Source organism: Strigops habroptila, chromosome 11 (genome assembly GCF_004027225.2).
Source record: "Strigops habroptila isolate Jane chromosome 11, bStrHab1.2.pri, whole genome shotgun sequence".
NCBI classification, from domain to species: Eukaryota; Metazoa; Chordata; class Aves; order Psittaciformes; family Psittacidae; genus Strigops; species Strigops habroptila.
In genome coordinates, this window is record NC_046360.1 from 19,565,526 (window position 1) to 19,589,291 (window position 23,766).

General features: G+C 37.3%; 1 protein-coding gene across 14 annotated transcripts in view; it reads right to left on the bottom strand.

The window, feature by feature from the left end:
* Window positions 1-855: 855 nt before the first annotated feature.
* The window catches only part of ATP2B2 (ATPase plasma membrane Ca2+ transporting 2), a 412,410-nt gene continuing 389,499 nt past the window's right edge, over window positions 856-23,766 (bottom strand). For 9 of the 14 annotated variants that reach the window (XM_030501298.2, XM_030501304.1, XM_030501296.1 and 6 more), the window contains 2 exons: window positions 22,991-23,173; window positions 2,946-6,234 (listed from right to left, as the gene is read on the bottom strand). In XM_030501298.2, coding sequence (XP_030357158.1) covers window positions 5,923-6,234; window positions 22,991-23,173 — 495 coding nt within the window. In that variant the 3' untranslated portion in view covers window positions 2,946-5,922. Of the gene's footprint in view, window positions 6,235-10,641; window positions 10,698-16,600; window positions 16,773-22,990; window positions 23,174-23,766 lie in introns of all 14 variants that reach the window. The other 5 variants (XM_030501305.1, XM_030501308.1, XM_030501307.1 and 2 more) reach the window with 4 other exon arrangements.

Here is a 23,766-nt window from a genome sequence, read left to right on the forward strand (position 1 = left end):
CACTGATAATCAAAGTTTATTTGAACATATGGGAGAAAATGTTGTTGTATTTCAACAGCTTTGTGTTTTTCAACAGTCTGCCTTGTTTACTAAGTTGTTTAATCTTACTTCTCTTCAGTTTCCATCAGGTTAGATCATAGTATGCCTGTTAATACCTGTTTGTAAAAAGAAAAACAAAATCAGACACTTCTCTGTCTTCCTTAGTACCTCTTATATCAATGTGTTGGTGAACAAAACTGAGCATTCCCTAAACAGATTTCATGTACCAACAGAATTCGAAATATGGATTTGTAGTTTATAATCCAGGGCAGTTTACATGTGGACCCTAGTCCTGATCTGGGCCATGAATACATTTTATTACGTAATTCTTAATAGCACGTTTTCTTATGTCAATGTCTCACACTGGAGCAGAGACATGGAGCTGCTGGAATAGAAACATTAACAGGAAACGTCTATTGCTTACCTTTTTGTAGTTCCTCAGAAGCAACTCTAATAATTATTACCAACAGGAAGTTGGAAGTGTTGAACCCTGGTCCTCTCACAGCCTGTGTAAGTAAGGATGTTGCTAAGTGTGCTACTTACTTCAGTGTAAACCAGTACCACAAAATGTGTCATTTGTTTTTGTATCACAGAAGGGGATGCTGGAGATCATCCCCTTCTGGTCAAAGAGATGTCAGGTTTGGAGTATCAGCTGAGCAAGAGTTTGTTACATCTGTTTTCCACCTAGAGGTCTAGACCTCAATTTGGGAACCTCAGCCTATTCACAAATTTGGACTGAAGCTGGAAAAGGCTGGTAGACAAAGAATACTATTTGAGTACCTCTTGTATTCGAACTCAGTGCCTAGATCAAGCCAATAACAAACAATTAGGATTTTATTTCATTTCAGTATATAGCAAACTATACATGCACCTGCATTTTCTTCCTTTCCCTCCCTACTTTTCTCTTTGCCTCTCCTTCATGCACTATTTGTGAACGATTTCCCCCATTCCATCTCAGTAATATCTGCATCAAATACATATAGTAGCATTTAGTGTAGCATCAGTCTACATGATCAGCACCTGATATTTCTATCAAGGCATGCATGACTACCCTCTTTGTCTTCACAGGAGTATATTTAGTATGGGTACAAGAAGAATAGCAAGAATAAACCACGTCATTCTTATTTTGAATCAGGACATCAGTCTTAGTTCACTGTGATGGACTAGTCACTTTAACTTCAAATACCACGTGCCTTTCTGAATCTTCAGTCTGATGCAGAATATGAAGTCAGGGTAGTGGGGAATTTAATCCCTGTTATTCTTCTAAATTCACGTGTACAACTCGCATCTACGCAGTGCTAAGAAAGCATATCACAAACACTTTTGAGAAGGTACAACTCATAAAATACATCTCTGAGGCTGACAGAAGCTTTACAGATACTCAGCGCTTAAAACACACCGTGCAACCCCAGTCCACTTTCTTACTAACACCTCAACACACAGATACTTGTTAGCGGAGACAGAGTGCTGCCAAAAGCACTTGGACTAAGGCTGCAAATAAAGGTATGTGTGTAAGGAGGAGGTAAATGAGTGACAGAGAATCAGAAGATAAATATTTTCAGATTGTTACCTAGGCTGAGCTCACAAAATCAAAGCAGAAAACAGTTTAATTCCAAACCAGTTGTAAAGCTCAATTAATACAAGAAATCTGTTAACTAACAACTATTTTCTGTAGGGTTTTTGTTGAATTTACTGTGTTGAATACATTTGTATTTTTTGGTAACTTTTCTCCCACTGTAGTACTATTTCACTGTAGTTTTGGCTGCTATCAGATATTTCTCATCATACAGAATTTGTGGGTAAGAGCTTGAAATCATGGTATGAAGACAGGAAAATCTGTAAATTGAAGCATTTTACCTTTAACAATGACATTATATGATAGTCACTCACCTTACACCTTGTGTGAGAAGTTCAGCTCACTATGTCTGTTTAGCTAACTTCAAAACCTTGCTTTTACTAGTGCAGTTGCCTGTACGATCACGGGCTGTACTGCAGCCTATGGAACAACAGCATTAGTCTAAGCTATAAAAATAAGAAGAAACTTTGGGCTGAGGGTCTAAACACCAAAATAGGAAGTCCTTTATTTTGCCCTAGCACTGCACATGCAGTGTTAAAGGTCTTAATGGCAGGACACAACTCCCGGACTGAACTCCCTATTTCCAGAAGAGTTTTTTTCTGATTGTGACAGAGGGGGAAAGAGGTGAAAAAAATGTACCTCAATGAATGGATATGTCATGGGCCAAAGTGATAGGAGAACAGACTTCCATGTCTGTTGGTCTTAGGACCAAGATTAAATTAATTATTTCAGACACAGATTCACTGTACTTGGTAATTCCAGATGACTTCACTGCAGCATCATTCACATCAGCCATTCCCACCACTGTGCACCACCACCTCAGCATGGACCAAGTCATCTTTCTAGGCATCACCCTGGCCCGTAGTCGGGCAGGGACTGGAAGCACCCTGGGCTGGCTCATGGCCGGGGTGTACTGAAAGTGTAACCACTGACTGCTGAGCAGGCTTCTTGCTGCCAGTCCACAAGATTTACATACACCTCTCCATTAAAAATATCGCAGTGGGAATCCAGAGCTAAATCTAATGACTTCAGGTGAAAATAAAGAAAGCTGTTACATTCAGACCATTATTGTTCATGCTGCTTTGTGAATTTATTTCTTTAAATTTTCCACTTGTGCTCCTGCCAAGAGAGATCTATTAGACAGAAAGCAGCAAGAGTAAAACTTTATCATTTTGTTTCAAACTATAAAATAATTTACATCACATATTTTACTTACTTTTGTCTTTTTTTTTTTGTTTTTTTGGTTTTTTGTTTTTTGAAACCACAAACATTCCAGCATCACACTGTAGGAATAAGAATAACAATAGAAAGCATAACCTTTTGCATAGTATTAAATGAACAGACAGAGTTAAGTTCTTTATTTACAATTATTGTCTAGATAAAAAAATTCATAAAAACAGATGAATGAACATATATTAATAACCCCTAGTGGGATGGATTGCCAATGTACCACTGTATTGTTGTCCACAAATCTCATGCTGCTAAATACAGTACGTAGAGAGCGAGCATTTATATATTGCAGGGAATTTTAACAAACTGATCATTTTGGTTTTTGATCCATTGTTCCCATCACAGAGAGGTCAAGCAATAAAAGAAAGGAATTGTGATGCACGACTTGTAGTTGAAAGGTCATAGCTATTCTGCTTTAAAAAAAAAAAATCTATCATTTATCATATACATAAAGCACAGTCTCTGCTCACAAAAGCCCAAGTTTTCTATGCATCTCAGTTTATATATGTTTTACTATATATACACAGAATGCAGTGTTCATTGTCTTAACAGTTTTCAAGTCTGCAAATGGTACCTTAGGGAGGGGTACTCCTACAGGAGAATTTAAAGACAAATGAAACCAAGAGAAAACATGAAGAGTGTTTGAAAATAAAAAGGCAAACAGTCAGTGTGAAGATGCTGAAAATAAATTGTTCCAGTATTAGTAGCTTCTGTAGATGTTCAAGTCCAAAGCTAGAGGCTTCCCTGTAAATAGATAACACTTTTGTTTTCTTCTGAATATGATATCCCAAATAGGCCATAGAAACCCAATACATGTTATACAAAGGTTAATCACCATATTTACAAAGCGAACAATCCTGACTGAGTTTCAATCACTTTGTTGCTAGGAGTTAGCTAAATAATTATGTTTCCATGCTAGCTTTTTACTGTTAAGAAACGGGTCACACTATGTGTTGAAGAGAGAGTTGTATATACCTTCAAAGACCTGTTCTGCTGTTGAGTGAAAGGTTTGGATCAGATAGCGAACTAAGACTTGGAGCCAAAAAACATTCAAGCTTCTACACAAGAGTCCGGAAGCTGGCAAGTCAAGCTGATTAGAGCGTTACCTGGCTGAATAGTCTTGATGCACCCTGAAAACGTTTTAGTCACTTCAGTCTGCAGTTTGGCCATGAGTCTAATCTTGTTTTGGAGAGTTCTGGCTTGGTTTAGTGCTTGTGACTGCAGAGATGCACCACTTTACGAGCCAACTCTAAGACAACCAGTAAGACCTTAACAAATCAATTTATCAAGCTAGTTTGAGAGTGTTTTTCAACACATCTGGCATAATCAGTTGTGTAATTCAAAATGTCTTTTGCACTGTACAGTTATGGAAAAAGATCATATGCTGAAAAGTCTCCAAGCAAACTTTATATTAAATACAAAAATTATTTATGAAAAATCTGTGATCCACAAAGTGCTTAGCATTCAAGTGGTTGACATAGCAATTATAGATGCTCATAAGTTTTATGTTATCAGGGCTGTTACCATCTTGAAAAATCTTTTTTCACCCTCCATACTGCAGGTTTTCTAAACAGCTTTCTTCGTAGAAAGCTCAAGGTACAATAACATGACTGTGTTACAGTGATACCTTGAGACTACAGGAAGACAAGCTCGGTTAAAAAACAAAAAGTCACACAAAGCACATCTCAATATACAATTAATAAAGTTTCATTCAGACCTAATAGTGCAGAAATGATATTGTTCCTTTAAAAAAATCAAAGCAACAACCTACAGTGATTCTCATCCAAAATGCCAACAGCCCGTACTTCGCAAGTAGTAAGGAAATCAATGCCTAAAGTACTAACTGAAAGGGATTAACACAATATATCACAATATTTTAACATTAGTTTTTATCTCCATATAGACAACCCAAATATAACTTATTATATTTATAAACTCATATAATATCTCTCTAAAAATAGTTTTGGAAGCCATTGCCATATGTTAAAAGAATGAAACAGCCTCCATTATTGTATGTTGCACCAAAACAAAGTCAAGCAGATTATCGGGGGGGAAGAGACAACCTGATAATTTTGATTTTTATTTGAAACAAAGGAAGCCTGGTTTACCTCCCTGTATACAGGATCACAATGCTACATCCAATGTGTTTTATTTTGGCTTCTTTTGTTATTTACTAGCAGTATCTACATTATTTAACACCCAAGAAAAAAAAAAATCAGGCAGAAATCAGAACACGGTTGTAATAAAATATCCAGGGTGCGATATTACAGACATTTTCAATGAGCTGAGCTGAGCCAGTTTTATACTACTTCGGCAGGAAGTGCTTTCTTAACCCTACAAATAGTTAAGGATATTATCTACAGGTTTGTAAACAAATTACATTCTTTTTTTAGGACATAAATAAGTTAAAATAGTCAGAGCAATTTGAGCAGAAACAAGGCAACATGCCAACAAAGAAACTTTATATATATAACTATTTATATATAGATAGATATATACATATATATAATTAATTATGTATATACTTATATGTATATATCTCTATATATAGTCTCATAAATGTTTAAGTTCCTCTGTCCAACTGGTGCAAATCTACTGTGCAAGTTAAGCTTTGCAACTTCAAAAAAGTTATTTAAATTAATCTATACAATTGAGTCCATGCCACACAAGCATTTCAAAAAACTCACAGACCAGTGAATTGGATAAATAGCCTCAGAAAGAAGTCCTCTGCAGTTCCTGCTTAAGGAGGAGAAAACAAAAAGAAAGAAAAAGAAACCAAAGGAGAGAAAGAAGGGCCAGAAGTGTACAGTACGTTCATGCAGGAGGGGTGGTTTTGTTTGTCTGACAGGGAACAAAGGGGGGGGGGTGTGTATGTAAATCAGCCATTCATTCTTTCCCCAAAACCATTGTGATCAACAATTCATTCACTTGTCTCAGAGTGAATAAGAGTTCAAACAGCTTTTCAGCCAGCAATGTTTTTAATATATATATTTATATATTTCGGTTGCTGTGGGGGTTGTTATTTTATTTTACTTTTTTTTTTTTCCTTTTTTTTTTTTTTGCAGTGACCTTTTCAGCTAAAGTGATGTCTCCAGGCTATGTATTGGGCTTCCTGGACTAGAAGAGGTAGCTGATTTACTTGTATCAGTTGTAAGATTTATTCCACTGTCGATAGCACTGTTGTTCTTGTTCAGCGAAGACGGTGGACTCGAGTTTTTCTTGAGAGCAGAGTCTTCTTCTAGGTCTGTGTCATCAATGAGTGGGATGTGGGGCTGGGAATCTTCTATCCTAAATTCAGGATGAGTCATAAAGTTGTGAATAGAGGTTCTAGATTCTGGTTTTTCTAAACCTTCATAGAGAGAGCTACGGAATGCCTTCACGACGCGGATCTGGGGGGAGAGAAGGAAAGAGGGGTCAGAGGCAGCGCCTTTGAAGGGCGACACTGTGTTAGAGAATACTTTGTGAAAAATGTAGCATATGGTTAGGGCAGTGCAGGCAGCTGAAGTCCATAGTCTCTGGATGTTATGTGCATAAACGAGTGGCTCAGTTATGTGCATTTTGAATATCTGTATCAACTGCAATATTAAAATAAATCAAGTTTAAAGCCATCAAAGAACTGATGGGAAGTAGTGGTTAAAGAAAGCGAACGTCCACTCGTGTGGTACATCCCTAGTAAAAGACAAGCCATGTTAATTGTAATGCAAATGTAAAACCATGCATGTTGATAGTTTTGCAGTGAGTAGTAGGAAGGCTTTTTTTAATTAAAAAAGTCTCTTTTGTATTGTTAAAAAAACCATTACACATAACATATCACACTTCACAAACAGAAAAGCACAGAACACAGACACGGTTGGATGGGTACGTATGAGACACACACAGGAGCCAAGTGTAAAAACTAGAACTAATATCAATGTTTTAAAGCAAAATCTAAATGAGTGCAGCCAAGAGCACAAAAAGCCAAGCAGACAAAGTACTAAGCGTATCATGCTACCACAGGGAAAAAAAAATTCACAGTTACCACATGAACAGAGAGAACTTGCACACAACAACTACACTTGGAAGCCTGGATAATGTGAACATAGTATTGTTGAACCAACTTTTATTTTTCCTTCATGCATATGTGAGGTAAACACTCGAGTATAGACCCACTGTTCTAGCCATTTAGCTTTTTAATATATATAAAACGTGATAAAATATTGATGGTTGGGTTGAATTGGATTGCATTGTTAAACAAGTTTTTTTGGTTTCTATGTCTCAGTTGTAAAACTGTAAAGTTAAATTCCGGAAGCGATACGATTTATGCCATATATGCAGTCTTTAAACTATAAACTAGGTCAGCTGAGTGATGCCAGGGTCAGGCTCGTGTCATTAACCCCCTGACAGTAAGAACACATGAAAATGAACTGCAAGGCTCAGCCCACTAGACTGTCAGGGACAGTGCAGAGTGCTTTCCCAGATGAAAATGAGAGGAACAGAGCAAGGAGCATTGCAGAGTGCGGGCACTAAGCCCTCTGTGGGAGGGCAAAGGGAGGGATGCTGCCTGTACCCCTGTGACCTACCAGCTCTGAAAAGAAGGGAAGGTTTGTGCTGGTTTACTGCTGAAAAAAACATTACTTTTTGAAAGCGGGAGGTGGGGGCAGAGAGGAAAAAACAGAATGGCAAAACGTGATCTGTTGGCAAATGTTTTATGACTAAGTATGAGTTCTATCCTTCTACTTCCATGTAGTCCATGAGTGAATTTTTAGCATTTCTTAGAGGGGAGACCAAAGCACAAGCAGAGGCAGAAAAGGTGCAAGCAGGCATTGTGAAAGCTTCTCCACACACATTTGAAATGGTTTGGTGGTTGCCATGTTTATCTTTTTACACATAAATATGGTGCACATTATTGGTTAGCCTAATACACCCTGAATTTGTAAAGCTTTAATTCCTCTTTCAATTGGCAGACTGCATTTCAGTCATGGCATGGGGTCACAGTGTTACAGCTGTGGAGTCTAGCTGATCCTGTGGTTGGAGTTGTCTAAAGCGTACAGAATTTCAGCACAGCTGAGAAGGAGGCTGACTTGTACTTTGATCTCTTTGACCTGTATCCTTGTTTATGTTCTCTAATTTGGATATTTATCATCTTTCAAAACTCCTAATAGCGGAAGTCAGTCATGCTATCTTAAGACATATGGCCTTCAGTCAGTGCAAACACTTTTCCTTTCTTTTGTACATATATATTTGGTAACAGCGGGGCACAAAAAGTAGTTCATGGGACTGCTTATGCTCCAAATAAAAGGATTAGAGTGGTATCCCAGTCCAGACGCTGGGATACTAGAAGATTTTAGGAGGCTGGCAGAGGTGCAAGACAAAAGGAAGATGAGAATAAATGTACAGGCTACAGTCATAGAGTGCACCTAATACCTCTTTGGCAGAGCCCCTGGAGTTACAAACCAGGGGTTTAAGAGAGCTGAATCTCTTTAAGCTGTGCTGCGGTATGTGATGGTTCTGTATAGTGAACACACTGAGATAAGAAATTCATTTGCATTACTAAAGATAGGATTGGAACTCATGGGGAAGAGGTGACATACTAATTGCCTTATTATCTATGCCTTTCTATATTGTATTTTAAAGTGCAAAGTAATTTAGTCTAAACAATGAAAAACAAAACAGTATGTTTTGTCAAGGCAACCTTTAAAACATGTTACTACATTGCCCTATTTTAAATCAGGAAACTTTCTGCAACACACTTGCTTTATAGTAGGGGCTGATACAGTGACATTTTCTGCAAAGCCACCTATAACTTCTGTTGTCTAACTGAAAATAACAGTCATCTCATTCAGTTGCAGCTATTTGCTGTATCATATCAACTAACAAAATAATTTCATTTCCTTGAATACAGCCACTTCTTACTGCATACATTTAGGTTCTATTTGCTGACTGGATCCTTTTCAATGAAGGTAAATTTTTATTTAAATAAAATGTTTACAATTTGATATCACGCTTGAACAGATCCAGCAGAATCCAATGAAATAAAGCTTTTCTTCAAGTCACACAAACTGTATTTAAACCTCTGTGGGTTAGCAATGGAGGAACTGATTTCAGTTCATGAGGCTCCAAGTTCCCTGGCAGGGAAAGCATCTATATTGCATTTAATACCAAAACTTGGCATCTGATTTGCATTTCATACCAAGTTTTTAGACAGTCTGACTAGCTGACTAACAACTTACACAGCTGAGGGAAAACTGTAGCTTTAGGTTGTATCTGAAAGCCAGTTATGAAAACCTGCCTGCCATGACCTGAATTTGGTACTCAGCAGTGACTGCTTGAACAAAGGATCCACTGAGAGAAAACAGTGCACTAACATCTTCTGCTTGGACATGCTTACACAGAGTCTGAAGATGTAACTGTGGAACAGTCAGCCAAGCAGTTGTATCCCTTAGTGTGAAGACCTGTGGCAAAGTTTTGGCATGGACTGTGCCAGTCTTGGAGGAACATTTAGATGTTACTAGAATTGCTTCTAGTTTTTCACAGTGATTTTTAGTGGAAATATGAGAACTAGTTCAGATCTGCTGATACCTAAAGTAGTTAATCTTCTGAACACAATGATAATGCAAAAGCCAAACTTGGGCAAACCCTAAAGCTGAGAATACATAAAGTTAGCTTTCTAATAAGCTTTCTTCACTAGGGAGCTGTAGAAAACTACCTTCTTTTCTTAAAATCTCCCTAGAGTTTCAGACATGCATATGGATTTTCCACTGATGTTTTGCTTCAGGAGATACTCCCTCCCCAGCTTTAAATTTTGCATATTTAGCTTGGCATCTAGAAGAAAACATTTATGTTTTTAGGGTCACACCTCAGCCAGTGACACAATTTCTGCATTACAATGTAATTCAAAATGTTGTTCACAGTCTGCCCCCCAATGTATAAAATTATTGCCTATAAGAACAAACTTGCTCATTATGTTTGTTAGTGGAAGCAAAGGTTTGTTGGATATGAAAGTGGTCTTCTAATTTCCATGTAATATTCTACCATCTTTAAGCTGAGAACTAAAAGAAAAAATACTCAGAGTTACTTGGCCCAACAGCAACAAATTCTTGTAATACATGCTTAAGTTCAAGATTTGAACTAATATCTGGTGTAAAAATGTTTAGGGACTTTGTTGAAACAAAGCCCATGTTACTTTTCTGAAGATAAAATAAAGCGGATGAACTTTCATATAATGTTATGGTCTACAGCATGTAAAAGCAGGGACATACCCATGATGGATAGAACCCAGAGGGTGCTGGTTTATTATGAACTATGTAAGTTCATGTCATGATGTTTCTTTATGATACTGACAATGCCAAGGGAAGACAAACAGTGTGATACAGCTCCCTTTTCTCACAGTAATGGAGACAACAGAAAAAAATGAACTGCTTTTAAACAAAAGACTGTGGGGACAACACTTCAGGACATTTTTGACACTGCTATAAGTTTCCACTTCTTTCTTCTCTGTAGCTGTAATAGAAAAAACTCTTCAGTTTCATCCCACCTTGAAAGTTAGATTTATTATACTGCATCAGGCAAGAAAAATAAAAGAAATAGAATTTTAGATACTACACATTTTTCCCATCAGAAGAAAAAGATGACGTTCAGAATCTCACTCCTAAGTACAACAATCTAGGCAAAATACACAAGGCCTGTTAAGCATCAACAGATGTATTATGGTTGGTAGTGTGTGGGCTTATACTCGAATGTTTACCTGGCTTCATATAAGCCAAGTATCTTGAGTTTGGTTCACATTCATTTCAGGCTCAAGGTTAAAGACTCACAACCTCTTTTTATTTCACTCTCTCCTGCTGAACCCTTTTGTCCAATGTTCTCTAGCCCTCTGGGAAAACAAACACATTTAATATTCAGACAGTAGAGAGTAGGGCACTGCAGAAGCAAATAAATTCAATACTGAAAGATCAGTAAGGTGATTAGTATAAAATTGTAAACAAGAGGTCAATTTTGCAAAGAGATGCCAACTCTTAGGTGTAACTGATACTATTCTATATTAAGACTATAGCTATACAAAGGCAAATAAGTTTGGTCAAGTACTACTGCATATGTAAAGCTTTGATATAGAAGACCTATCTTCAGTATATTTGGTTTTGTTTATTTGAATCCTCCCAGCTTTATGTGAGTAGAATGCGATTAGGTATCCACAAGAGTAGATATTACATGTGTTGGAGTCACCTCTAAGTGCTGCAGCTAATATGCTCTGCATTGTATGATGCAGAAGTTCAGCAAATTCAAAGATAAAATACCCACTAAATTTTAGGAGAGTTTTCTGCTCTGATGAGTGAAACAGATGCTCAAGATTATCTGTGCTACTCTCTTCTTTCTACATAAATATGCAGTAAATCCAGTAAGCGCTGCTGAAAAGTCAAACCACATGCAGCAATGGAATACCTGCATATTCTGTGAAATCCTCAGGCCTGAGTTGCATTTTGCAAAAGGCTCACCTGGCTATTATTCCACTGAATTTTAGGGCATGAGATCAGAATCACATGCAGGGCTTCCACTTTCCATATCACCTCTCTTGTGTTACAGGATTGTTGCAAAATTATGGAGTCTGACACTTTAGTGTCAGATTTGGCAGAGTTTAAATATATTATGCAACCCTGTTGCAAAGAATGTATTTCTGCATTAGAAATCTAAACCTTCTTGTCACGCTATATCTCCTTTTGAAGACTTGGTCTGTATTTAGACTTTGAACCTACTTAGTTTCCCTACAGGGAAGATCTACAGAAGTTGATTTTGATCTTGCATATCCCAGCAAGATTGTGAAAACTTGGTTATAACCCGTAGGAACATCTAAGCTTTAGTATAGTATCCCTGTCTCTAGTTTAATGATGTTCCCAAATGGTGCTGCTTCTATAAACGTAACTTCAGATGTGGACTTTGTAAAGTTCTGCTTGTTGCACTTCCTCAAGCGAGAGTTAATCCATGCTGCCACAGAAAGCAACCAACATCTTCCCCAAGGCTGGTATGCCCACTTGACTTGTGGGATCTGCATGTCCATCAATACTGGACAGTAATCTTTGCCTTGACATTTATTAAAATAGAGAATTTTAAGGATGGGGGTTTTTAAGAAGTGTGTTCCCATTTTTCTTCATGAGAAAATTTGATCCAAACTTAAGACTTCATCTCAAGTTTTAGTTGTAAAGTCTGTCCAGCTGAATAATGATTACATTTATAGGAAACTAAATACGTAAGAAATACAGAAAAGCAAAAGCTGCTGGAACAGTAAGTAATTTTTCTTGATACAAAACAATTACAAATAACTATCCTAAGCTCTCTCTTTAAAATTATCTATTTGTAAATGGACTGTAAAATGCACTAGAATGAAGTTTCCTCAGTGTCTTACGCTAGTTTGACAACTTGCAGGTGCTGATGCCCTTACACCACTCTGAGGCAAACATTGCCTGTGCAGAGCTTCTACCTATAAATGACATTTTGCTGACAAGTCTGATAAATTTCAACTATTTTTTTTAAAACCAACTAACCAACCAAATCCTAAAAAAACCTTCAGAGAGTTGCATGATAAACAAATATTTCAGAGTATTTTGGGATTGTTTGGTAAGATTTTAATTGGCTGCTATAAAATTTGGAGTCATCACTTTTTCCTATATCATCCTTAACAAATGGCTTGTCTGAGGCCACTCTTGCTAGAGTGAATATTAAATACTTCTAAAAGGCTCAGAACAGTGATGGACCTCAGCAGAACAAAGGAAAAGAAACTTGCAAATTCAGCAACTAGAGCAGATTCATGACCTGGGAGGCTGCCTTTTGGTGGGGTTCGGTTGGTTGGTTGGTGGTTCTTCCCTCAATGTTTCCAACACTTAACAGTACTTTTTCATTATCATCTTTTGTGAAAGAAATGAATTCTTTCGTAAGAGACCTGCAGTTTCTGGCTGCTTCCACTTAGGAACAGTAGTGACTATATGTGAGACTGACAGGAAGGCGGAAGAACAAGTACAAAGGAATATTAAATGTGAGTCTGTCATGTTCTTTTGAAGGGGTCCCTACTGATAATATAAACATGTCAGAACCAGATAGAAACAGATTATGTTAAAGAATAACTTGTTTACTTTGTGTACAGTGAGATGTACTCATCCTCTTCCTAATTAAACAATGTAGTAGCAAAGGCTTCAAGCATATACTTCATTTTAAGCACAAATTAACATTTTGTGTTACTAATTCTGAGCTTCAGAAGTAAAAAAGATGCTCCACTAGATCTGATTTTGTTTTCCCAAAATAAAACATAGAAATAAATGCATGTAAAGTATCAACCAAAGCTGGGATGGAATAGCCTGCTATCTAAAACCACTTCTAACTCTGTAATGTAACAGCTTTCCAGTGATAGGAGATTGTGTGTGTCCCTGCAGAGGACGTGACAAAACCTGAGAACTTGGCTGAGACCACAGGACATACGGACCTTTATTTTCCCCACGTTCTCATTTTCTGGAGCTTAAATGTATGCATATTACATATGCATTCATATTTAATTTGCATTGAAATAAATGTTCTACTTTTATCCGAGTATATAAAATGCCAGGTTTCAATTTGCAGAAATTTTCACTATGCTTATATAAAGCTGCAATGTTTTTCAGAGGAGATAAGAGACTCATGATGCAGACCTCATTGTTACCAGGTAATGCTGACAACCACACATTTTTCACTTGTTATTGGCAAAATACCGTGACAGCTAAAAAGTATCACCAGAAGTAGGGAAGTTTTAGTACTGCAGTAAATATTTCTCTGTCTAAATTGCTTTGAATTAAGGTATTCCCCAACTCTATGAAAGATTGGAATGAATTCATATTTATGAACAGCTGAAAGTTGCAGGTAATAACTGACTAATCTGTTTCATAAACCACTGTAGATGTGGCTGCATATGACAGGCAGTGTTCTTTTTAAGGATGAACTAACCTTGGAATCAAACATTCATCTGCCCAACATACTAGAAAATAATTTTACATTATTTAATATATTTATATACGTTATGATAAATCTGCAGAAACTGGGGAGATGTCCCAATGAACTACAGATTCAAAAGCTATACAATTAGTGAAGGACTGTGTAAATGCTCTGTGAAGTTAGACTTACATATTCTTATTAATAGAGTAGGATGTGATTTTTGTATTTTTTAAGTGTTGATATCAGAACTTCTGCATTTTGGGCACCCAAAATGACACCTAAAATATCCTGATTGCTGAACATGCTGAGCACCACTGCTCTGAAAATAAACTCTCCTGATAGCATCTCATAATAGACCCTTTTGTCCTGGCTATAGCCTTAAGGTTTTCCTGCGATACTCCCCATAACACATATACCTATGCAATATTTTTACGATTCCTGAAGAGTAGGAAAGGCTTAAAAATCAGAGGTACAATTGTCCCGTTATTCCATTCCACCCCATCAGAAGGAGGTAATGATTTAGGATTTAATTCATTCTGAGCAGCTCAGAGGAACGAAGTCAGTTCTGTCCAACCCCATACATTTTAGCAAGGAGCTGAAAAGTAGACCTAGGTGTGCGTTTTGGAACTGAAATGTTCTCTGACAATGCCAATTGACAAAAACATACCCCATTTCTGTGACATTTGGATTAGGAAAAGCTTTCCAGGTTCTGGAAGATGAACAACCAACTGTAAATTGGAAACAACTTCAAAATAAAAAGCATTCATTAGGTTTTTGTCATTGTACTAAGAAATCAAAACTTTCCCTAAGGGTTATAATTTGAAGCACACACTGGTTTGATACTGAACAGACATTATAAATATATATTTATGGTAATAAAATACTAACAGTCAAAAAGAACCACTTTAAAAGTCCCAATCTCTAATTATCTTCTGCAATGGAGATACATATCTCTGGGTAGCTTAACAAGTCAATCATGTGGGTTTTATTTTACTGAATAAATGTGGCTATGACTGATGAGCTCTGCAAGACCTCTTTTATTTTTCCAAATAAAAAGAGACATCAAAGTCTGTAGCAAATTATGCTTTCTCCTATTAAATAATTTCAGCCCATAACCTACTAAGGCCTTTGTCAAGACACAAAACTATTCAATTCTTAGTTGCTTTGCTGCAATGGAGAGAAAAGAGGGAAGATAAGTTGTGCATTTTCATTTTATTAGATCTATCCCTTCAGACTGCTGGCTGCAGAGTGTTATTGTAACATTTACCACAGCAGAATGAGCTGCTGTTTTCTGCTCCAATGGAGAAATGCTTTTATGGGAAATGGTTCCCTGGGTGAAAGGCTGGTTTGTGTGAAGTGTTTTGTGACCTGCTTAGTGTGGAAAGGAGGGAGCGTGGGCTCGAAGGTCTCAGAAGCAGATTACACTGCCTGTGGCGTGGCAGTGGCAGGCAGCTCAGTGACTTGGCTGCTCTTGACTGTGCTGCTGCCCTGCAATGTCTGCTGCTGTTGGAGTAAAAGTTAGCAGGCCAAGCAGCAAAAGATATAACTTTTCTCCAAGGAGCAGCTGCCGAAGTTGGTACTCCTATGGCTCTCTCGGTTCCTAGCAAAAGCAAAGTTTCTCCTTTGACTTAATTCCCACAAAACTTCTAATGCATGTCTAAATGCTTGATGTTCAAATACTGAGGAGGTTTACACTCAAACAGAATGAAAAGGTCAAGCTTCTTTTTCGTCTGTAGGAGTTCTGGCATTTTATTTCCTTCTCTTGTCTGTCCCTGTCTGCCTTATCTCTGTCTACCTTCCCTCTCTCTGTTGGCCAGACAGACAGGGCTGGCTTCTTGGCTGTTTGGCCAACTCTTCACTCAAACTTGCATAAAGAATATACTGCATTATTTCATAAAGTGACAAACTTGTGAATTGATTCTATCAATTTAAATGCTCTTTTCATGCTGGCTACGCTGTAAAACAAAATAGCAACTTACAGTCCTGAATAGGTAGAAATACAAAACAAAGTTCTCTCTGTAAGATCCTTCCTGAGCAACTGGAATTTTCCTGTTGTTGAAGCAGCCTTTCTTGTTAGCTGTCTCAAAGTTTTTATTCACTTCACTATCTCTTCACTAGATGCTTTGTTTGCATCTAAAAGAAAGCTGTGTCAGGATTTCACAGTTTAGAAACCTATTTCTTCTAACAAAGAAAATTGTTACCACATTTATTTGGTTGTTTCAACACTGTCCTTTAATGGGTCTAGCTCCCTCCTTCCTTGATGCTTACCTCCCAGTGAATTTAGTGGTAACAGATCTATTCTTTCACCAGTCATGTAAACCTTAGTCCCTCAGCCTTGCATCATCAACTAGATTCTCTATTTCCTTTGTTCCTTCCTGTACCTGTGCTAATTAGAGTACATCTTTTCTGGATGTGAGTGACATATACCCAGTTTTCCAGACGGAATGATCTTTTCTCTGACAAGCTCTATTGCTCAGTATAAGATATTTGTAGAATCATTTAATGTACAGATTTTATAAACAGTAGAAAATATATCCAATGAGATTGAGAAAACGTGACGCAGAAGCCTCAAATAAAAGCAGAATCTCCAAACACTGGATAAAAATGAGTAGAAAGTCCTGTCCTAACAGCAAGTTAACAAAACTTGCAACAGATCATGGAAAGCATCTACTGTACACAAAGTAATCATGTTATGTGTTTCTGGCTACGTGTAAACTAATAAACATAACGGGACAAAAAGGGAAAGGGCAAAGTAGCTTAGTCTCAAATGACTGCTACATAAGTTGGCATCTCTGTAGGTCTGATGCATTAAGAATACACACTCACGCCCAGCCGCAGCAGCAGATGTGCTGGTAGGAGAGGAAAGAGCATTGGATAACGATACGTGACTAGGGCTAGAAATATTGGTTACATCCTGGGTCTGGCTTGTGACGGAGGACTGTCTCCTTAGAGCCCCCTGAAAGGAAGTGCCACTCTTGAAAGTATTGACTACTTCGATCTGTAATGGAGGAAAGAATGAGACAAGTTGCTTAAAGTATGGATACAGTTGCATAACTGACAGGAATAATAATGAAAAACAATAAATCAACCGTGCACACAGTTTTACTTCAATCGAAATAAATCCTTCTAAGTGTTCTTCTCAATGTTTTTTAGATATGAAATGATCCAAATTTTCTGCCTGGCTAAAACGTAACAGCTCTATAGGAGACAGTGGAGCTGCATCAGTTTAAACAACTAGATTTGAAATAACAGTCTTTAAAATTTAAACCATTTTATTTGTATGTAAATAAAATAAATACAACCGGCATACTTGCTATAACTAAACTGTTTTCCTGCTAAGAGTAAAGTTACTTTCTTATTGATCTCCAAGTGTTCTTTCAGAGGGAGGAAAATTCAGTCACTCAATTGGAATTGGGGAGGAACAGGGACGATACCCAACCAAACAAAAACTTTTAAAATATTCAAATTATGACTCCATTTTGTCTACAAACACAGGGCTGCCACTATACTAGCTTGATTAAATAGAAAGTGTTCCACTGTCTCTTCTGACTTTTTCTATAATGAAAGTTTGTATAAGCACAGTGATAATGAATATTGGTATTTTATAACTACAGATTTAAAAATAGTCATATTTTATCTTTATACAGAGCACTTAAAATCACACAGAAAATTATGTGGAACTGGATTGACTGTTGCAGCAAATAACAGTATCATTTTCTACTTGTTATTTTGTTATGTCTATTGTATGCACTTTTTGATATATCCTTCCTGAATACCTGAGTGTTTTACTCATTACCACAGAAGATGAGTTAAAAAAGACCTGAGTATTTCAAGGCATTCTTTGTCACCAGTATAACCCAATAAAAAGCAGGCTCTGCATACAGATGTGAAGCCAGGGATTGGCTGTAGATATTATCAAGGTGTATATATGCAACAAATACCTCCACACCAAAACGTCCTCTTTGTTACATTAGTACATCACAACAAGTAGTAGTAGTATCAATTACAAGAATTCAACTAACTACTTATTTGAAGTAACCCACTGTTACCAGATTTGTATCTTGCAAGCCAGGTTGCAAGATACACAGCCTAGAACCTAGTTGGGAGGAATGAAGTGGTGTATTTATCAACTAAACCAGCACAAATCTTGGTGCAAGCCCTCTTGAATTATCAAGTTGAAAGCACTATAATAAACTGGCTAACATTTTCTGCTGCGGTCAGTCTTAGGAATAAACAAATTCGTATGGCTTCATCTTTAACACTACAGATGAATCCTCTCCCACAATCTGATCTTTGGGCAGTGTTTATTTTCCTGCGTGGTTTTTGGGGAATACCCACATCACAGCCAGCTGTGAAAGGGATCAGTGGTCACTGCTGCAATATTGTCACACTGAACTTTTACTATACAAACGTAAAACAGCTCATTTGTTCCCTGACCACTGTCTGAGAGTCCTGTTTACCACATCCATTGAAATGTGCACACTCATAGATGTACAGTATTAAGCAGTCATCACAACATCTCCCAGCTTGGCTCTCAGGTTTTTCTGCAGCAGACTTATTTTAAATTGCATGTCGGATACAAATATCACAGTAAAACATTACGATATGAGGTGAGCTTGCATGTGGAATAGGGGTACAAGTGAATCATTAGCTAAAGTTCACATTTGCATCTAGAAAAACACATATGGCCCAAACCACGGGTTATATACAAAGGCATATTAAATACTCACCTGAAATGCTCACTGTGCAAAAGTGGAATTAAATACAGATCTTGGGTTTTCATGATCTAACACAGGTGTCAGAGCACTCTTCAAAAGAGACCATTCAAAAAAGATTTCAAAGACTCTGACTGAGAGCACAAAGTGTGTATCACTGGGGAAGACAGCTGATAAATCCTAAGCCAAGGGGCAGTTCTAGATGTACAAATGTGTTCCTAATAAACTGAAAGACCTTAGTGCAAGAGTGAAAAGATAAGGGAAGATCTGTATTCAACAGTTTCTCCAGAGAACAAGAATTACATGTGTGTTATTTACTCATTCTTGTGAAGAAAGTAACTACAGCTCTTCAGGGATAGAATTCATAGTGGGAGGACAACAACCTTCTCAGAATCTCAAATGCCGAACATACAGGGCTGTCTCCTGCCTGAAGCCTAGAAAGAAGAGAAGAATTTGGCCCAAAAGTTTATCTTCCAAAACCAGAAAATGACAAAGAAGAAAGAGATCATAGAAATAAATATATATATATTAAAATAATGCATTTTAAATGAAGATGCAATTTCTTAATTAAAAACCAGTGCATTTATTTAGAACAATTCAAGCTGCTAAAAAGGAGAAACTAAATGATAAGTCATACATCATGAGAAGTTTGAATCATGTTTTGATTATAGGCCTTCAGGTAGAGAAAAAAACCTCTCCTCCATTTGAAGCTTATTTGTATATTGGAATTTTGACCTCTCTCATTTTTCTGTACTATACTCTTAAAGATCTGTGTCTTGGAGGTAGCATGGCTAATAAAACACTGGTGATCAGCAGTTCAAAAAAGAAATAGAAATCTTATACTAGCAGAATAGCCCTTGCAAAACGTTCTCCTGTGGTTTAACATAGAACAGATTGTCAGCAAGCACTTCGGTTGTCATTAGTGTTAACAGGACCCAGGGCTCATTCATCTCATCTCCAGCCAACAACTTTTCTCATGAAATCAGACAGTATCCATGGGCTACTGCCATGTTTTCTATATTAAAAGCTCTACGGAAAGCCATAAAACGAGGTGCTAGGCTTTTATCTAACTTCAAAACCACTTGCCAGGAGTGACTTTCATTGCTATTGGGTTTGCATTGGTTCAAGAGAAGAGTTTTAATGCAGAAAGGAAGGAAAGAAAATGCAGTACAGCACTTCAATGTATTTTTTAGTATCTAAAGAGGAATAATCAAATTTTCAGGAACAGTTAACATGGCAGCTGTATATTTTTCAGGTTTTACTTTTATTCTCAGAACATTTCAAGCCAGTTATTTCCCACGTTAAGCAGATAAAGCAAACTGAATTACAGGATGAATGAAGCAGAGGAGGAAAGCTTCAGGCCTGGTGCTGCAAAGATCTGACATGGAGCTTGAAAAGTTTTCAAATCTCCACACTTCACCATTTTTCCATACTCAGATGTGAGGTAACTAAAGAAACTTTAACGTATACAATTAAAAAAGATGCCATGATTTCTGGTTGTTCCTCAGATTACGCAGTTTTGCATGCTCAACTTCCAAAAGGCTCTTAGACCTGCCAAGATGGTATGATGAGTCTTGTCTCTTCCTTCAGAATGAAGAATTTGTGAGAACTGCAACAAAGACTTAGAAACAATGCTGAAAACCAGCAGAGGTTGGAAAGTCCTGTCTCATATGCAACTTGAGACCACTTTTGTATCTTTCTGAAATTTGCATAACTAGGATGAGTCATTTGTGGAATTTCATATGTCAGTGGCCTTCCAAGAGAGATACCCAGTAAATAAGACACGCATCCATCCAGAAAAGCCCTGAAGTATATTTATAAGACAACAAAACATCTAAAAGAAGTAGACAAAAATGAAAATCAGAAGTAGCAAGTCAGTCTCTTTGCCTTAGTTACGTGCATTTTCACACACCTTTCTTTAAAGTACATTCATGCATGTCTTCATAGAAATACGTCTGACATTTCAGTATGAAGAATGACCAGTGGAAATCCTTTCACTGATGTCTAGGTTTGAACCCTCAGGTTTGAGAGAGGGCATAAAAAGAAGCAAAATATCTTTATACTGCTCAGTTTTTGTCAGTTCAGATGAGGTTTTATTGGAGTATTACAAGGGAGATCTGCCAGAAATCTGTGAAAAACCCCAAACCCTATTATAGAGTCTTTAGAACTGTTTTAGGAGTGAAGACTTTTGTTGAGTGCTGTGGCTGTCTGTCCAACAATGACTGGACAGAAAACAAGCAAAAATAATCTAATATGCATCACAAGCATATGATGGTGGAAACTGGTCTTGTTAGGATTTGAATGATCAATCTAATCGTGAGAGAGTCTACAGTTTATGCCTAATCTTACTGTCATCCTCTTATATATATAAAGTGAGGGGATGCTCTACCTTCTTCTTCCGCAACTCCAGAAGTGCATTAGACATCAGAGGATTCTTGCAAATCCTCCAGCTCCCCAAGGATGCTACAGACATCCTCATCTTCTTCCATCAACTCTTCTTTAGCTGGCTTCCTGAGAAATGTAGTACAAGTGTATGAATTTGGATGGGCCACAACACACAGCACAACAAAATGTGCTCAACTCAAGGTCCATCCAACAGTAGATCTAATTTGACCTGCATATAAGTTCATCACTCTCCAGTGGACACCTTGGAACTCTTTTTGAATCTGTTGGCCCATTTCCTTTTTTCATTATCATTCCACAGATGTGAAATGGATGTAAAAATCAAAGTCACTAAATAAACAAAATGAGAGAAAAAATCACAGAGGCCTCTTGGCAGGAGAGAAACAACACATCCTACTGAAGGTATTTCTACAGCTAAGAGCAGAAAGGAAACTAGGAAGATGGATGTTAGCAAAGAAATATTATTCATGTTCATTTTGTTTTAAATAGTATAAAAGAATAGTAATTTATCTGTGAATTAAGTGGACAAAGATATGCAGAACTAAAAGCTACCTCTCAGACTAGAAAAAGAACTGAAAGGATGTAATTTGCTTTTTTGTGCTTGTAGTTGTTTACACTCACCACAACCAGAAAGACATCCTGACAGAAATGCCAACAGACAACACTCCTCCTAAAGCCACCAGGAAGAAAAGAATGCATATTTAGAGGTCATCTTTTCATAGAGACACCTGGGCACCTGTTTGTCACCTTTCTACAGGGGGAATTTGAATTTTCTCTGATGATGAGTGCTCCTGACTCAATAGAGCCAAGACACACAACCTCAAAGCTGAAGATCCATATTTAATTACTTACCATAGAACCTTGGGAATTTACCCAAACGCTTAATCTCTCTAATGGCAGTTTTCACCCTCTTGATTTTTTGCTCTGTGGATGCACTGAGGAGACCCAACTGGCCTAGTTTCAACTTAACTCCCTAATTTTTTCTAAAGGCATCCTTCACCTCTTTCTCCAGAAAAAAAAGGTATCAATTTGGAGATGGGGAAAGGCAGAAAGTACTGTTTTTCTTGAACGAAGACAAAAATCAAAATCTACCGAGATAAAAATATTCTTTCAAATATTATTTTTCTTAATTATTCACCTCTTGTAAGCATCATGTAAGACATTCACATCTGGCAAGTACCTCTCTCTGTCAGAGCTGCTCTCTTCTGCAAGCTGGCACAATTACTTGATCTTAGAAAGATCAAGGAGAGAGCACTGGAGTGTTATAAAACATGCTACTGCACTGCAATGAAAAATGTGAAACAGGTCACAATTCTTTTAGCACTACAGGACATATTTGACCAGATATCCTCATCTGTACTATATTTAGCATCATGATTCAGTGCAAATATTTAGTATATTAAAAAATGCCATGGATTTTTGTATTTAGCAAAAGTGGGGGGGGGAAGTTCAAATAAAAAGATATTTTAGAAATCATCCACAGTAACCCAACACATACATTTCAATATTTAATGGATGCTTAGGCCCTGACTACTAAAAATAAATCCAGAACCACATTTTTCATTGCCAAATAGGAAAAAAAATCAATTCCTCTTAATCATGAGATATATATGGTAGTGCCAGAACAGAAAATATTATCATCTTTTTTAATGAAATGATACTTTAAACTTTCGACTGAACAATTTAAATTACTCTGATTGCAAAAGTGGCAGCAACAAGAAGTTTTTGACAAAATCAAGCAGGTTGTGTGAGAAAGCCTTCAGAACATTTTGCTAACCATTGCCCCAGTTAGCACATTCCAAATGGCGCTATTTTATGGACTGTCATCACTGAAGTAGAAAAATAATTCGTAGTAGTCTCAGAAAAGTATTCCTATGTGTGTATCATTTCGTAATTTTTTTGTTTTATTTCTGCTGCTGTACACACACCCCTCTTTCTTCAGTTCACCTGTTTTACTTTCTCATGTGCACCTCCTTTGAAAACAGTACCATCAGTCACACACTCAAACGCTGTGGCTTTTCTTACAATATTATCTAGCATTGATCAAAGGTTAAGAGTGTTTTTTTCTAGACCGTGTGGGCATTTACTTTTAGCATACCTGGGTTTGGATTCTGTTGAGCCCTCTGAACCAGAGAATTTGTCCACGTCGAAGTTCTCTCTCTGCATGATCAATTTCCTCAACATCTTCATTGAGTTCTTCCTCAGGGGCCTCCTCCTTCTCAGTGAGCCTCCCTGCCTCCTTTAAAAACTTTAGCCTACTTGTTGGGATGGTTGCAATGACCTAAAATTACAAAAAAATACTGAAAACATAAGCCTCATTCAATAACCATAGTGCAATAATCTGCTCATTGCAAAAGAACACTGATATTTTAATGAGATCTATAGTCTTTCAGGAAAGCCAAGATAAGCATATTCACAATGGTACTTTACACTTACACAACTCCATTTTAGTCCAGAAATACTTAGTTTGCTGTGTAAACAATGAGCATCACTTGCATAGCTAAACCACATGGGCTATCCACAGCTATGGAGCAAGTTTAAGGTTGGGAAAAATGTCCTTCCTCAAAAGACTAAAAGAAGATGTATTTATCTGAAGGTAGTTATTTAAACTTGGCAAGATCAATACTTCTGCAGCTAGAGTTTGGGTATTTCTAGTGACTTACAATAACGTATGTTAATGTGAGCTGAAGATTAGTTGCACCTCATGCTTAAAAATCTTCTCACGCTACACTGGTTCCTGTGTTCAGCTTCCCTTTGTTTTGGCAAGTTAAAATGCTTTTCTCAGCATTTCTCAAAAATGAGGTTTCTGAAAGGGGTGGGTTTGACTCTCTCCCTGTTGGACTTCTTATAGGCCTAGCTCTTCCTCTGTGTCCT